This window comes from Styela clava, chromosome 10, assembly GCF_964204865.1.
Source record: "Styela clava chromosome 10, kaStyClav1.hap1.2, whole genome shotgun sequence".
NCBI lineage: Eukaryota > Metazoa > Chordata > Ascidiacea > Stolidobranchia > Styelidae > Styela > Styela clava.
In genome coordinates, this window is record NC_135259.1 from 6,099,661 (window position 1) to 6,114,280 (window position 14,620).

Sequence of the window (14,620 nt, forward strand, 5' to 3'; positions counted from 1 at the left end):
ATTTCATTTTGCAAAACTTTATCGTTCATAAATAAAATTGACATTCAAAATGAATGATTTCGTTTTGTAACATATTTTTATATTAAGGTTTTCTTCGTCAACCAATTTGAAATGTATAAAGCTGCGAGAAAAATAGTGTTAGCGGCAGGATTATTGGTAATATCAATATATTCTGTTTATAATGTTTGTTTTATCAACCGACTTCCTGCAGAACGATATGAAGAAATTAAAAACTCGAAAAACTTCAAAAAATTGAAACGTAAGATATTGAAAACACTGTACAACTTAACTTAAAACTCATAATGTTTAAAATTATTGTAATTTTCGAATATATTTGTTTTAATAGAAGGGGACACAGCGAGTGACTTAGAAAAACGCAGGAAGATGTGGAAAAAGATAGTAGAACCTTCTGAATCAGAGGTATATTGTAAACACAAAATCTTTTATTATCTCCTTCCCTTCTTCTTCCTTATATTTTCCTACATCCTTAATTTTATTCATTTTCGCCTTCATTATGAAAAGAAACATAGATTGCCGGATGTCATTGGAATAGGCGTGAGAAAATGTGGCACAGGACCATTGCTGCATTTCTTGAGAATGCATCCACTCATACGAATCGGAAAAGGAGAAATGCACTACTATGATACTGCAGACGTTGAAAAGGGTATCGAGTTTTATAAGTAAGTTTCAGATAAAATTCTGGAATAAGCTACCGTTAGTCATGTTGTTACAGCATAAACTCTCTCTTTCTCTGTTGTTCTTGGCTTCATGAATATTGTATACGTTCCATATAATGGTATTTCGTTTGGGATAAAGGTTGTACATTTAGGGGCTTATGTGGTCTAGCATCATATATACTTACTTATGACTTGAAAAGCTTCCAATTAGCCTGATTCTACATTGTGGAATTACCTTCAACTTAGCTCAACAAACTACACAATATTGCTACACTGCATACAAAATTGCAGATATTAATGAAATATACTTATAGGAATGCACTGCCGACAGCCAGCGACAATCAATTGATAATGGAGAAGACTCCAGCTTACTTCACTACTCTACCAGATAATCTACCGGATATTATTAAACGAGACTCCCCGCACGTGAAATTAATACTGTTATTGTGCAATCCGGTTAATCGGGCATTCTCAGATTATGCACAACGAGTAAGTAATTTTAAATTTTCCTGCTTTTTGAAAGCATTTCTAAACAACTGAATAACTATAATATAAATAGGAATACCGGTATAGTTCAAACTTCTGGCCTCAGTATGCTGGTAGTATGTTGTTTATCGACAATTTTAGTAGATAGGCTATCAGCTGTCTTGGTATTTATTGCACTATTCGTAGAAACCTCGGCGCTTCCGAAGTATGTGCACTAAGATGGCGCACAACCTGAACCCTAACTTGGTATGCATACTATGTTCAGGATGTGCGCCATCTTGGTGCATATACTTCTGGAGGTCTGAAACTCATATTAACTCAATATCGTGTATGTATGCATGGTGATTAAGAAAATTGCAACGTTATCATTTGATGTGTTTTGAATGGCAAAAATTCTATATCAAGTTTGTCTTTTTATGTTATCATCCAGAGATTAATTAAATATTTTTATTCATACCTATCTGCGTTATAAGCTTCTTATATTTTTCTACTAGAGAACAAGACGGGACAACAAAACTGGTAACAGTACATTTAAAGAGTACTTTGACAAGTATTTCTATCCGGTACAAAAGCAATTTTCAACCTTATCTATGGAAGACGATGACGCCGCTGTGACTGACGTCATAAAAACTCTTCGGAAAGACAAGCCAAAATTCAGCTTTGCATATGGTATTTACGCCTATTTTATAAGGCGATGGTTGAAAGTGTTTCCTCCAGAAAACTTCTTAATATTGAACGGCGAAGACTTTTTAACTGATCCTGGAAGTGTATTAGAGAAAGTTCAAGAATATTTGAACGTCCCAAAGGTATTTTTAAAGAATGATTTCATAAAGCATCCAAAGACTGGTCTCTTTTGCCTGCGGCCATGGTGGAATGAAACCTACAACTTTCGTTCCGAACTTATACCTCATAGTTCTTGGGAAAATCAACTCTACTGTGCAGAGAATACAAAGGGTCGAACACGATCTATCATCAAAAAATATGATTTTGATGTTGGTAGTTTTGAAAAGCTTAAAAAATTTTATGACCCATATAACAGATATTTGTATAACATTCTAGGAAAGACATTTGACTGGTAGAATTTTTCATAGCATTGTTACCTGTATTGGCTGAGCAATTGTCTCTTATTTCATTTATTGTATTCGTGGTACCCGATCAATGAATATCCCTAGATTATGAATGCCACAGATTAAACGGCCATTACTATGTATTACATCAAAGAAACTTTAATATATATACCGTATTTCCTAGCGAATAAGTCGCTTTTCTAGGCCCAAATTTTTGACCTGATTTTGGGGGTAGTCTTATTAGGCGAGTATGATAATTGTTTTGGTGTCGCCTTATTATTCAATTCGTACCATAAAATACCAAATACCTTTAGCGACAGCATCCCCACTTTTTTATCATTGCCGTGTTGCTTTAGATCGGTAATGTTCTTCTATGGTGCACGCAATCGTGAGTTAGGTTGACCCCAATTAGATTAAAGAAACTCAAGAAAAAGTCATTATAGGCTATTTTAACCAATGCGCAAAGGCGGCGACCGCTTAAATGTCACTGCATGGTAATTTGAGATTCCGATGTTGATGCGATTTTACTACTCGTCTTATTGGCAGGCAGTGGCGTGCCTAGAGGGGGCCGAAGGGGCCAAACGCTCCGGGCAGCACATTGTAGGGGGCAGCAGAACCAAGCAGTAGCAGAGTTTGCGTAATCCCACATCGTCACGCTAATAACCGAATTGCATAAGTCATTTTTAGCAGTTTTGAGAAAAACGTAAAAAACTTTCTAATGGTATTGTTATGCCATTTAGAGATAATAATTTACCATGGTTCAATTTTTTGATCGTAGCCGGATTTAAGTTAATTTGTATGACGCAGTTATGTGACGTCATAATGGCGCACTGTGACTTAGGCAGAAATGTGTCTATGGCCTGAGGACAGCGCAATTTTGCAACTTGACTATATGCACCAGTCCTAAAAACCAAACAATCCAAAAACGAATGTAATTCTCAGTATCTACGATGTCTAATCCCCAAAGTAGCTAATCTGTTTCAACTACATTATTTTTTATGTTCAAAAATACATATTTCACCAATATAACACGCTCTGCACACTCGCCGAAATAAGACTAATATTAACTATAACGAATAAAACAGCAATGTGCCCTTATATAAAAGCCAACCAAGGTGAATTGGACTCAGACAGTGAATATCACAAGTGCACGCCTTCCTATACTGAAGTATAAATTCATATTTATAAGCGCTAAGCTGGAATCTGAGATGCAAAAACTCGAAAATCCTTCGCAGAGGTTATTTTGCATTTGTGACGTCGCAATAGTCCTGTCGTAACAATGATAATTCATTATGTCGAAACAATTGCACAAATGTGCATGTCATACAAAATCTCCATTTTTATGGGTTTCAGAATTCCTAAAATAAAATCTGAGTTAACAGGCAGGTGCGCAGCATTACACAAATAGCTGTTTTAAAAAAAACTCAAAACTGCCAAAAATGACATACGCAATTCGGTTATTAGCCTGACGACATGCTCTCTAGATGTGTTCTTATTTATTTAAAAGCTAACATTATGTGTTATGTGGTGATGATTATTAAACAAGGGTTGTTTCCCCGACCCTTGACCTCAAAAAAAAATTTCCTATATTTTACAATTGCAACATTTTTTGATGCTTAGTTTAATAAATCTAACGTTTCTTTCTTACTTGACCTTTATTTGATTTATTCTCGTCTATGACGACATCTATAATCTGTTTATCACCTAAATTATTTTAGAAGTTAGGTATAAGGGGCAGCATTTTCAGAAACTCGCCTCGGGCAGCAGGCTAGTTTGGCACGCCCATGTCGGCAGGTTATATGCGAAAAGCCGTTTCTTCAGGCTTAAAAACGGGCCTCGTCTTATTCGCCAGGAAATACGGTATATATAATCTATTAATTTGTTTTTTGTTAGAACCACTACTTGCAAATGAACAGCAAAACCAAATTTATCAGCTAGTTTTTTTCTTCAGTCACACGCAAATTATTTTTTCTCTTAATAATGTCGTATTATATGTAAGTATGCCATTATGCAATCATTCTCAATTTATTTGAAACTATAATGTCCTCTCTTGCCTAATGTATTCATTTTAAATGTCATACGCTAATGGTTGAAAGCTTGCACACCGGAAAACCCGATAGCGACGCAAAACCCAGATCGAGGCGACCCATATATATAGAGCAGAATGGGACAGACCCCCGGGTTGTGATGGACAAGTAAAACCTTCTCAATAGCGACACCTCGCGCTCCTTCATCGTCTAGAGCGTTTTACGTGATATTGTGAACAATTCTTTGGCAATATTGTACATTTTATGGTCGACAGCTCTTGACAGAGAGGTGTTTTTGGATAGAGTAGAGTGTCTTGTTTGACTTTAATATTATCATTCCTTAGCATTATGTTTTCTTTTACCTACAAATGGTACTGTCACTTCCATTTATGAAGTGGGCAGGATGGGTCCACATGATGTATAACCTAGCCCCATATTTTAAAGGTAAAAATCACGCGTAACTTCTGATTCTTTGTAATTATGCAAATTTTCCATTAAATTACTCGTTAATGGGTTTAACTTCCCCTGAACTTTCATAATTCATACAGGTTTTATGTTTCCTTTTCATTTAGTTCCAACGTCATGGTTAGAGATAGATTATACCAAAAGAAATATTACAGGTTCAATGGTTTAATGTCAATTTCACTTTGTTGCAATGTACGCTCGCAAAAAGGAAAGTAGACTGTACATGTGTGAATGTGTTAGTAAACGCGAGTTTAAAATTTGTTTGTATTTTATTTGGTGTGTATTCATAGGTGAAACCTACAACCTAGAAGTACGTTCTGAGGAACATTCTGTTAATTTGCGTCTATTCAAATCCAAAGTACCGTGCCCCATATTGAAATAATTAATTCAGCCAACTGATGGCTCCAATTTTATGTGTATCTGAAGTCTCATTCAAAAGCATGCCGTGAATCTAATTTTGATTGTTTTCGAGCAAGTAATTTTGTCCTGCGCGCATTCGTTCTTGACCGTTTTTATTTTATTTTATGAAAGCAGGGCCCAGGGCAGGAGGTCTGATATTTTTAGATATTTCAAGAAGGCCCCTGAACAATATTTCTAATACACTTTAAAAACTCTTACTCGCTTACTTATAAACATATACTATATTTCGAAATATAATAATATAAAATATATAATGGGAGGTGTTGATGATATCATTGGAAATTAGCGTTCCTAGATAACGAAATTTCAATTCGGTACTTAAAATACAATGAACATAAACATATTGTATACGTAAACTGTGAAATTTCCACTGACTTGTGCACCGTGCAAAAAAAGTAAATAGTTAGATATTTTCTGTTTAACGTCACCAATAGTTCAAATAAAAAAACCATTTATATATAAAATTATGGGGTGTACTAGGGTATTGTGTATTAAACTTCAGGTTCTTTCTCCTTGTTTACTTTTTTATTCCGGATCCATATGTGGCTGTTGCCACACGGATGCGTAACTGAGATAGTATTATAAAGATAGATAAAAATAAAATAATCTCTTTCCACGAAATATCCAGTATATTTATGAGCTTTCGTTAGATCATATTCTAACTTCTTCAGATAAAACAAGCATTCGCTATTTGGTTATACCCTATTTTGTTATATCTGAAGAAGTTAGATTATGATCTAACGAAAGCTCATAAATATACTTGATATTTCGTGGGAAGAGATTATGGATTTTTATATAGAATTACGTACATGTCTGTTTTATCAAAATACATTGTTCTACCACGCAGTATAAAAAGGGAAGCCATACAGCAAGAATTTTTCAACTGCCAATCAAGTTGAATAAAATGTTTACAAGATCTTTAACAATCAGTTCATAAGGATAGGTACAATTAGTCTTCATTTATAAAATGGTGCATTTGCACCAACCGTTTGTATCCCAATTTTCTTCGTCCAATCTAGGCATTGTAATTTTTACCGGTTGATGCGAAGGAATAGAAACTGGAGTAAAATGTTTTGGCTGGCTTTTAGGTACTCTGATATCTCTGGTTGGCATAAAAAAAAATTCGTCAGACGGTCGGTGTGATTGAGACGTAGACAGCCAGTGCTCACGACAATGTGGAAGCGTCTGTTGGCCCCCGCGAAGAGTGACTTCTCGGCCATCATTTTGGGTTGTAAACTTCCATTCCTTCAATTCATTTTCACCCACAATATTCACTTCGATCTCCCCAATAACACCATTATATTCCCCTACTCTAAACACGTAGAGTCGTCTGTTATTTAGACTGTAGTATTTCCCATCTCGCTTGAAAACATTGATAGTTGGAAAAGCACTGGGTCTCAACATACGCTTGCGAACCATTTCCGCTACAAAGTTGACTACATTTCTATCGCGAAAGTTGTACGCAATTGTGTCATGAATGAAGCGTATTTCAGAAGGGCGAAGATACTTTGTTTCAAACACACGATGCCTCTCTTGTCTACCCATTCTCACGAACGTTCTTAGTCAATTGCTCCTAACTGAGAATTTGCTATTCTCGTGTCTTTAACGTTAACTCTAATGTTCAACTTCCTCAATTGAATCATTCATCCATAACTCTATGTGATTGCTGTGCGTCATGAGCGTGAACCACTCGTTAAATTATTGGATTTGAACTCGACTCACCTTGAGCTACGTTATCTCGTTGTTTCAAGTTTAATCACTATCTCTGAATCAGGTAGGGTAGACAAATATATATCCAGATATTACGGAAGCAATATCACGCTTAATAGTTGGCCCTAACTTTGTTGAGAACGCAGGGTAAAAATATCGCGTACAACTCCCAAGTCGTTGAAGAAAGCCGTAAAACGACATATAAACGGCTCTCACGCTTTCATAAGGAACAAATACAAGAAAAACAAATAGGTATAAAGCAACAATTTTCAGGCGACGGAAAATTGCAATCGAAACAAATAGTTTAAGCCTAAAAAGTTTTTAAGCTCTCTTACAGTTAAATTAGTAGTCGAATCAATTGACTAGTGTGCCTGGTCAAGCGAAAAAAAGTTCTATCGACTCCCATGCATTGATAAAAAAACGACTCCGCTCAAACTATGGATTTCAACTCCATCTTCCTTAACTTACTTAGGTATAATAAAATTGACTATAAATTAATTTTGTCGAAATGAAACTTGCGTAGTTACGCATTCGCATCTTCTTTATCTTTTCATATCTCCGGTAAAAATTTCCACCTCGCACGCAACTTTTGTAATTTCGAATTCCGAATCACAATCCGGGGAGTTCCAAATTTCTTATCGGCGCTGCTATCCCGGATTTTTAAACTGAAACTGCTGTTCCTGCACCAATATCAGAGTATAAACACTAATACCCAGCTCCACAATTCTAGTGATATGAGCTTGATATATATATATATATATCAAAGAAACATAATATATAAAACAAGTTACCAAGAAATAAACGCTGTAAGCATCATATTGTGCCTTATAGTAAACTTTTGTCCCGGTGTGATTAGTCACGTAAATAGACTATGATATCATTTATCTGGTCTACTAAACAAATCGTTTGTTTTTTCGATCCGCACGTGGACGAAAAAGAGTATACAGTACGTAAACTGTACAATTTTCACCACCTTCCGCATCGTGCAAATAGAGTAAATAGTTAGATATGTTCTGTTGATAGTCGTCAATGGTTCAAATAAAAATAACCTGTTTCACTGACACTTTATCGAGATCACATTATTAAAAACAGTTGAATTTTAGTCCTATTCAAACAGAATTACGTACATGTTTGATCAAAATACATGGTTCTACCAAACACAGTATAAAAAGGGAAGCATTACCACAATAATTTTTCAATTGTCAATCAAGTTGAACAAAGTGTTTGCAAAATCTTTAACAATAGTTTATAACGACAGGTACATTTAGTCTTAATTCATAAAATGGTACAGTTGCACCAATCATTTGTATTCCAATTTTTTTCGTCTAATTCAGGCATTTTAATATTTACCGATTGATGCAAAGGAATAGAAACTGGAGTACAATGTTTCGGCTGGCTAGTAGGTATTTTGTTATCTTTGGTTGGCAAAATAAATTCCTCATTAGACAATCGGTATGATCGAGACGTAGATAGCCAGTGCTCACGACAATGTGGAAGCGTCTGTTCGCCTCCACGAAGAGTGACTTTTCGGCCATCATTTTGGGTTGTAAACATCCATTCTTTCAATTCATTTTCACCCACAATATTCACTTCGATCTCGCCAATAACCCCACTATATTCTCCTACTCTGAACACGTAAAGTCGTCTGTTGTTCAGACTGTAGTATTTTCCATCTCGCTTGAAAACATTGATAGTTGGAAAATCACTGGGATTCAAAATAAGTTTGCGTACCTTTTCAGCTACATCGTTGAGTACATTTCCATTGCGAAAGTAGTAAGCAATTGTGTCATGAACAAAGCGTATTTCAGAAGGTCGAAGATATTTTGTTTCCAACACACCTTGTATACCCATTCTAACAAACGTTCTTAGTCTATTGTTCTTAACTAAGAATGTGATATTTTTATGTATTCAATATTACGTGTTCACTTCCTCAATTGAGTCATTCCTCCATAACTCTATGCGATTGCTGTGCGTCATGAGCGTGGCCCACTCGTGGGAGTATTTGATTTGAACTCGACTCACCTTAAGCTACGTTTTCTCGTTCTTCCGAGTTTAATCCAGATATCAAGAAAGCGATATCACTCTCAATAGTTGGCCCTAACTTTGTTGAGAACGCAGGTTGAAAATATCGGGTACAAATCCCAAGTCGTTGGTTGACAAAGCCCTGAAAACGACGTATAACGGGATTAATCACGCTTTAATGTCGAGAAAGGACAGCCCAAGACAAAAAAGAAATAGGCATAGAAGCAACAATTTATTTGGCAACTAAAATTTTTTTGGAGTTCCAGAAGTATGTGCACCAAGATGGCGCACAACCTAAACATAGTATATGTGTACCGGTTAGGGTTCAGGTTGTGAGACATCTTGGTGCTACACTACTGGAGCGCCAAAATTTGCAATCGAAACAAATAGTTTAAATATAACAAGTTTTTAGTCTCTTTTGCTGTTGAATCAGTTGTCAAAAAACCCCAATCACCTAAAGGCTTAAAATTGGATACAACCATGGTCTGTCTGCGAATAAACTGCTCAAAAGTCTCTAATTGACTCTGTTACATTATTACTACTTACTTTAAACTGAAACTGCTGTTCTAATACCAATATCAGAGTATAAAGACTAAACTCCAACTACACAACTCTTGGGATATATGATATGATATATATATATATATATATACATCTCCTTTGTGCATGTAAAAATCTCATCCTAATTATTTTCCTCAAATGAGAGAAGGCATAATATTGTGCCCTATTGAAAACTTTTGTCTCGGTTTGATTAGTCATCATAGATAATAAATATATAAATAAAGATAATTGCACTGAGGTATTTTCACCTGCTCTATTAACAATTTGTTTGTTTTTCCGATCCGCACGTGGGCGACAGATAGTGTATTTTTATATGAACGTTAAGTTTTGTTGTCGCAACACTGATTGAAATGATTGCATTTTGTTAAAAAGTTGGCGATAGTGACAAGTAAATACGTTGCTCCAGTAAGCATTTTTACACGATCATCTGACGCAATAGTGTGCTCGTGTAGGAAGCAGAATTTTATAAATTTGATTTGATTATGTTTATTTAGTTTATTGAAGAATATAAATTAAGGTTAAATAAATTTTCTTTGCCACGAGGATCGTATTATATTGCGAGTGCCTGATTTGGTTTAAATACGTCTAATAAAGGACAACTAGGTTATTTAATACATTACAAGATTAATATTAGTAGTGATAAAAATAAAATAGTACAGTATTCTTACAAGAAATTTAATATGACAAAAATGTTTTCTCGTTCTAGTTTAGTTGAGTGAATGGGCTTGTTATGAACTCACGACGTTTCAGGGGCTCGGAAATGTTCATAAACTTCGATGTGATGTTTCCTAATATCGTTATTAAACAAAACGAAAATATTTCATTTTTGTTGGACACGAATTGGATGTAAGGTTAGTTTCTGAATTCTTGTTGTTGTTAATCTTGTTGTAAAAGGGGTTTCATTATCTTTGCACCGGTAAACTGCAATTAAAAAAAATTCATCTGCATACTTTTGCATCCACTTATTTTGCATCCGTACAATTGCCTCTCCATATTTCAGCAGTTGCATATAAATTGCACGCTCGGGTATTTGCACTCACATGCACCCCGCTGTTCCAACCAACCAAACGCCACCGTAACTTCAATGTACGATTTATGATTGTACTATGTTTGTGTTCTTTCTTTGAAAGAAGAAAAAAAGAAATGGTGTTGGATTATAACTAGCAACGACTGTAAAAGGGTGCAAATATTCGCAGAGGCAAATGTTATGGATGAAATTGGAATGGGTTGCAAATGACCGCAGATGAAAAAGTCCATGACTGCAAATGTACGCAAATATACTGGTGAAAATGTCCTGGGTTAAGTGTACGAGTGCAATTGCACGTGGGTGCAAATGGGCTGTCAGTGAGATTGTCGATGTTGAGACAATATTGCTAGGGTACTTATAATGAAAAAACCGATAACAGAATATCACTTTTATTTTCTAATTATTTAGCAAAATTGGTGCTCTCGGGACTTACTGTACAAAAGTCGATGTGACTTTCGTGTTCATATATAAATTGGAGCAGTGCACTCTTGTATAATATTAATATAAACAATGTATTAATATATAATAAACAATATATTAACATATATATAACGACAAAATAATGCCTTGAACACTAGAAGGGAATAAATGAGTTAATGCAGAAATGCAGCACCATATTGCGCAAGAGCAAAAGAACTTTCCAGGAACCCTTGTAGCAGAACATCGTATTGCTTTTTTATATTACCTAAAGAAACTCGGCATACTTTATGTGCATAGACCGTATTGCAAAGGCGCAACGCAATTAGCATGCCACGAGCGTGGTAAGTCATAGAAGTTCAAAATCGTGAGCATCGAAATACATCATATCTATTATTCGTTAGGATTAATCCATCTGTCGTCTAGTCGCAAAACACTATTGCGCAACCTTTCTAATTGAAACCGCTTAATCAACAAAACAGCCAACATGCGCCGATTTGTTTTTGAGAATCGAGGGCATAGGAATGGGGCCGTACAAAATTCCTTATTAATCGCCTGCTAAAATCGGTGCTGATGTTTCTACATCTTTATTGATTTTAAAAAAATGAAATAAAACAAGTGAGCAATGCTCCAATAGGCTACATGATTAGGAAGGTCTAACCGCGAAGTTCATGCGATCTACGCCGAAGTCTGTTATCTGATTATTGAATTGCTTTGAAGTAAAATGGAAAATCTAGTCTAGAAAACTGTTTTTTTCACAAAAATAGAAGCATAATTCAGCAAATCGACCTATAAGTCCATTTTGTGCCTAATAACTGTTTTTGTGCTCAAATATTTGGTACGTATTCAGCTTTCTGGTGAAAAGAATAATGAAAACGTGAAAAACAATGAGCTGTCCATTCTTCTTCACACATTGAATTACCCAGTATTTCAAAATTAAGAGTAATATCATTGCTTTATGTGGATATTCGGAAATTTTATAAATTTAAATAGAAAGGTTAATTCGGGGAAGATTTGGAACAGCTGACGACCTTATTTCCAGGATTTATAAAATAAACCGAACTAAGCTTCGATCGCGAGAAATTATTTTTCGGCTAATAGACTTTTCCATGTCTATCACGAGCCTCGCACGATGTGATTGAGGTTAAGGGTAGAAATGACATGATCTTGCTTTTCCAGTTATGAACATTGTGTGCTATTTGTCTTGTTCTGTGGAAATGAAACGATCAAATGCACGTTTCTTCCGCGCAAATGGATATGCATGTTGCAACAAATAGATAATATTGCAATGCTGCAATGCTAATATTGCAATTGCAATGCGTGAAAAGCTGCCTTTTGAGCATCCAAAAAATAAGATCCGGATTCAAACTACCGGAAATTTATCTTATCCAGCAACATTTTATTACATCACTGATTGAACGTGTATGCCGCCATGCTATGTAGTTTTAGTACATTACTTCTTTCAAAAAATTCAATTCAATTATCCCTTATCCAATGTTTTGTTGCGATTGCAATAGTATAATTTCTCCACAATTTGCTGTATTATTTTGTGAATTGACTATTGTGTGAATTCGTGGACCTATGTCGTAAGCCTGGATTTTGGATGTTTATCCCCACTGAACCAGCGTACTTCGCTTAAAATTAATTGCTTACGAATACTCGCGTGACCTCGCGAAAACGAGAGATTAGAACATTCAAGAAACACGTGATCCGCAGGCGACCATGAGAATGAGTAAGTGTGACATCATGTTAGATGTGGAAACCCTAGAATAAAACGAGAGAGTCACGCGTCGAAGGCATGATGGGGTAAATTTAGGAAAATTACAGGGAAACGACCCAGAATTCTTCAATAACTGCTGTGAGCGTGTATGATTTGAGCAGTGCTTTTTTTCCTCAGATCTATTCAATGATAGTATAGTATTCAATAGTATAGTAGTCAATCTAGTATATAATATAATAAATAATTTGTCCATAATAATGTATTATCATGTAACCTTATACCGATATTCTGTTACAAAATATTTCGAAGCAATGAAATATAAAAAATAGCAAAAGTCTGTTTATAAAATTATAACGTTATATGGAGCGACCTAGCAAATTCCGAACTTAATCCGATATTTATCTAACATTCTGAATATTCCTATATATTACTGAATCAGTTCTGAAAGTGTTTTATGGTGTGATATTGAAGCACATATACACGTTCATGTCGAATAGATAAAAAAAATAAATAAAAATGCACATAGCCACCCTCTGTATCGTTGTTATTGTAAAATAACCACTTGATACATTGTCGTTTTAAACGAGATTTATGGCATTCCAAAACATCATAGCTGGCGCCAAAAATGATAAAATTAACGATTGGACTGACATTCACATTGAAATTTGGTGTAGGACGTGAATTTGAAATTATATTTATTCATTTCTGTGCAACAGAGAACTTGGGTGGGCTGCGTTGCCCGGATTGTCGTCGCTTGGAAATAATACAGCAGGTAGTCCTCAAAACATCTATAGCCTACATAGAAGAAGTGGGCGCTGACAAAGTTATTTCTACAAAAAAGATTCAAATTATTTAATTAAACAAGGTCACAGGTGTTACACGATGTTTTCGGCTATTATTAAATCATGAACATTTAGTTGAGGACCATCGTAATGTTCATCAACCACATGAATTTCTACTTGAGTTCAATTTCAATTAGATGATTCAAAAAGTCAAATTGCATTGCACTTGTCTTGCAAATAAAGTGACTCTTGCAAGCATTGTGAAAGAATGCTTGAACGATTATTGAATTTTCTAATTGGAAACTGATAAAGTGTCGCAGTGTTCATTATCGGGTTAGCAAGACTTGAATTAATTAAAAGGAGAAATTGTTGAATACAACTTTTCAATTGCTCATCTGTTAAATGCAACTCGCACTGATTTAAAAAAATTTGATTAGTTCATGTTTTTCGCATAAGACGTCTGATTATAATTCAACTTATAAGTAATAGACGTAGCATCGATATTCAATTCTATCAATTCATTTATCACGCACAATTATAGATTTTTAAATGAATTTTGAATTGACGTTTATTTTTATTTGTTTCTTGCCAAGTTGTCTTTTTAGATGAAGATTTATATCATATATTCCATACAGATCAGACATTACAGATGCCCCCACGCTAGCCTTGGTCAGTCAGATATATAAATTTCGTTTGCACAATTGCAAGTTTGAACTCAACTTGTTTTGCTAAAAGAAAAATTACAAATGAAATTTAATGTGACTCTTGTTTTGCATCACGATTGATAGCTTTTTGACATCAAGCGGCACTCGGGATGGGCATCGCTAATCCAAGTTCACAGCTTGTTCTTTGTAATGTTCATTTTCGAAAATAATTGTTCGCAAGCATGTAGTTCCAAACATCGATGTGAATTTTTTCTTATGGTTTGTCAAATTTGGATAGAGATTTCCTTCAAGAAAGCTTTTAATGAGAATCAAGCAGTGATAAATCTCTCGAATAGAATATGGATTTTATTTCCTCATTGCATTGCATCTCAAGAAGTTTCATTTGAATACTTTCTGCAACCTTATTATGTTGGCATCAAACGGAATACCAAATAGTCTGAATTCATTTTCAATGGAACGAACGTCAGCATCCTTTTGACCACGTTTAACATCCCCTGACATTTCTTTTATTCGCCAAGTTACGGTTCTAGCAGAAAGGCTGATATTGGAAAATAAATTTTCTCTTTAAGGGCAT

The 14,620-nt window shown here is 35.1% G+C and overlaps 2 protein-coding genes across 2 annotated transcripts; one reads left to right on the plus strand and one right to left on the minus strand.

Moving 5' to 3' along the window:
• Nucleotides 1-68: 68 nt before the first annotated feature.
• On the plus strand, nt 69-2,395 carry LOC120337646 (heparan sulfate glucosamine 3-O-sulfotransferase 5-like). The gene is made up of 5 exons (XM_039405504.2): nt 69-259; nt 347-420; nt 523-680; nt 992-1,166; nt 1,658-2,395. The coding sequence occupies exons 1-5, from the start codon at nt 112-114 to the stop codon at nt 2,240-2,242; spliced, it is 1,140 nt and encodes a 379-aa protein (XP_039261438.2). The 5' UTR covers nt 69-111; the 3' UTR covers nt 2,243-2,395.
• Nucleotides 2,396-4,972: 2,577 nt separating this feature from the next.
• Nucleotides 4,973-8,924, minus strand: LOC144428234 (uncharacterized). Its single transcript, XM_078117173.1, has 2 exons — nt 8,137-8,924; nt 4,973-6,705 (listed from the first exon to the last, which is right to left on the minus strand). Exons 1-2 carry the CDS (start codon nt 8,701-8,703, stop codon nt 6,103-6,105), a joined length of 1,170 nt encoding a protein of 389 aa, XP_077973299.1. The 5' UTR covers nt 8,704-8,924; the 3' UTR covers nt 4,973-6,102.
• Between the last annotated feature and the right edge of the window lie 5,696 nt (nt 8,925-14,620).

Excerpts from the sequence above, each read along its gene's own strand:
- LOC120337646 (XM_039405504.2), top strand. The coding sequence starts at position 112 with ATGTATAAAGCTGCGAGAAAAATAGTGTTAGCGGCAGGATTATTGGTA. Across the intron at positions 260-346 it reads AAACTTCAAAAAATTGAAAC|AAGGGGACACAGCGAGTGAC; the intron begins GTAAGATATTGA and ends TTGTTTTAATAG. Across the intron at positions 681-991 it reads AAGGGTATCGAGTTTTATAA|GAATGCACTGCCGACAGCCA; the intron begins GTAAGTTTCAGA and ends ATATACTTATAG.
- LOC144428234 (XM_078117173.1), bottom strand. The coding sequence starts at position 8,703 with ATGGGTATACAAGGTGTGTTGGAAACAAAATATCTTCGACCTTCTGAA. Across the intron at positions 6,706-8,136 it reads ATGATTGGTGCAACTGTACC|CTAAGAACGTTCGTGAGAAT; the intron begins ATTTTATGAATT and ends AGGAGCAATTGA.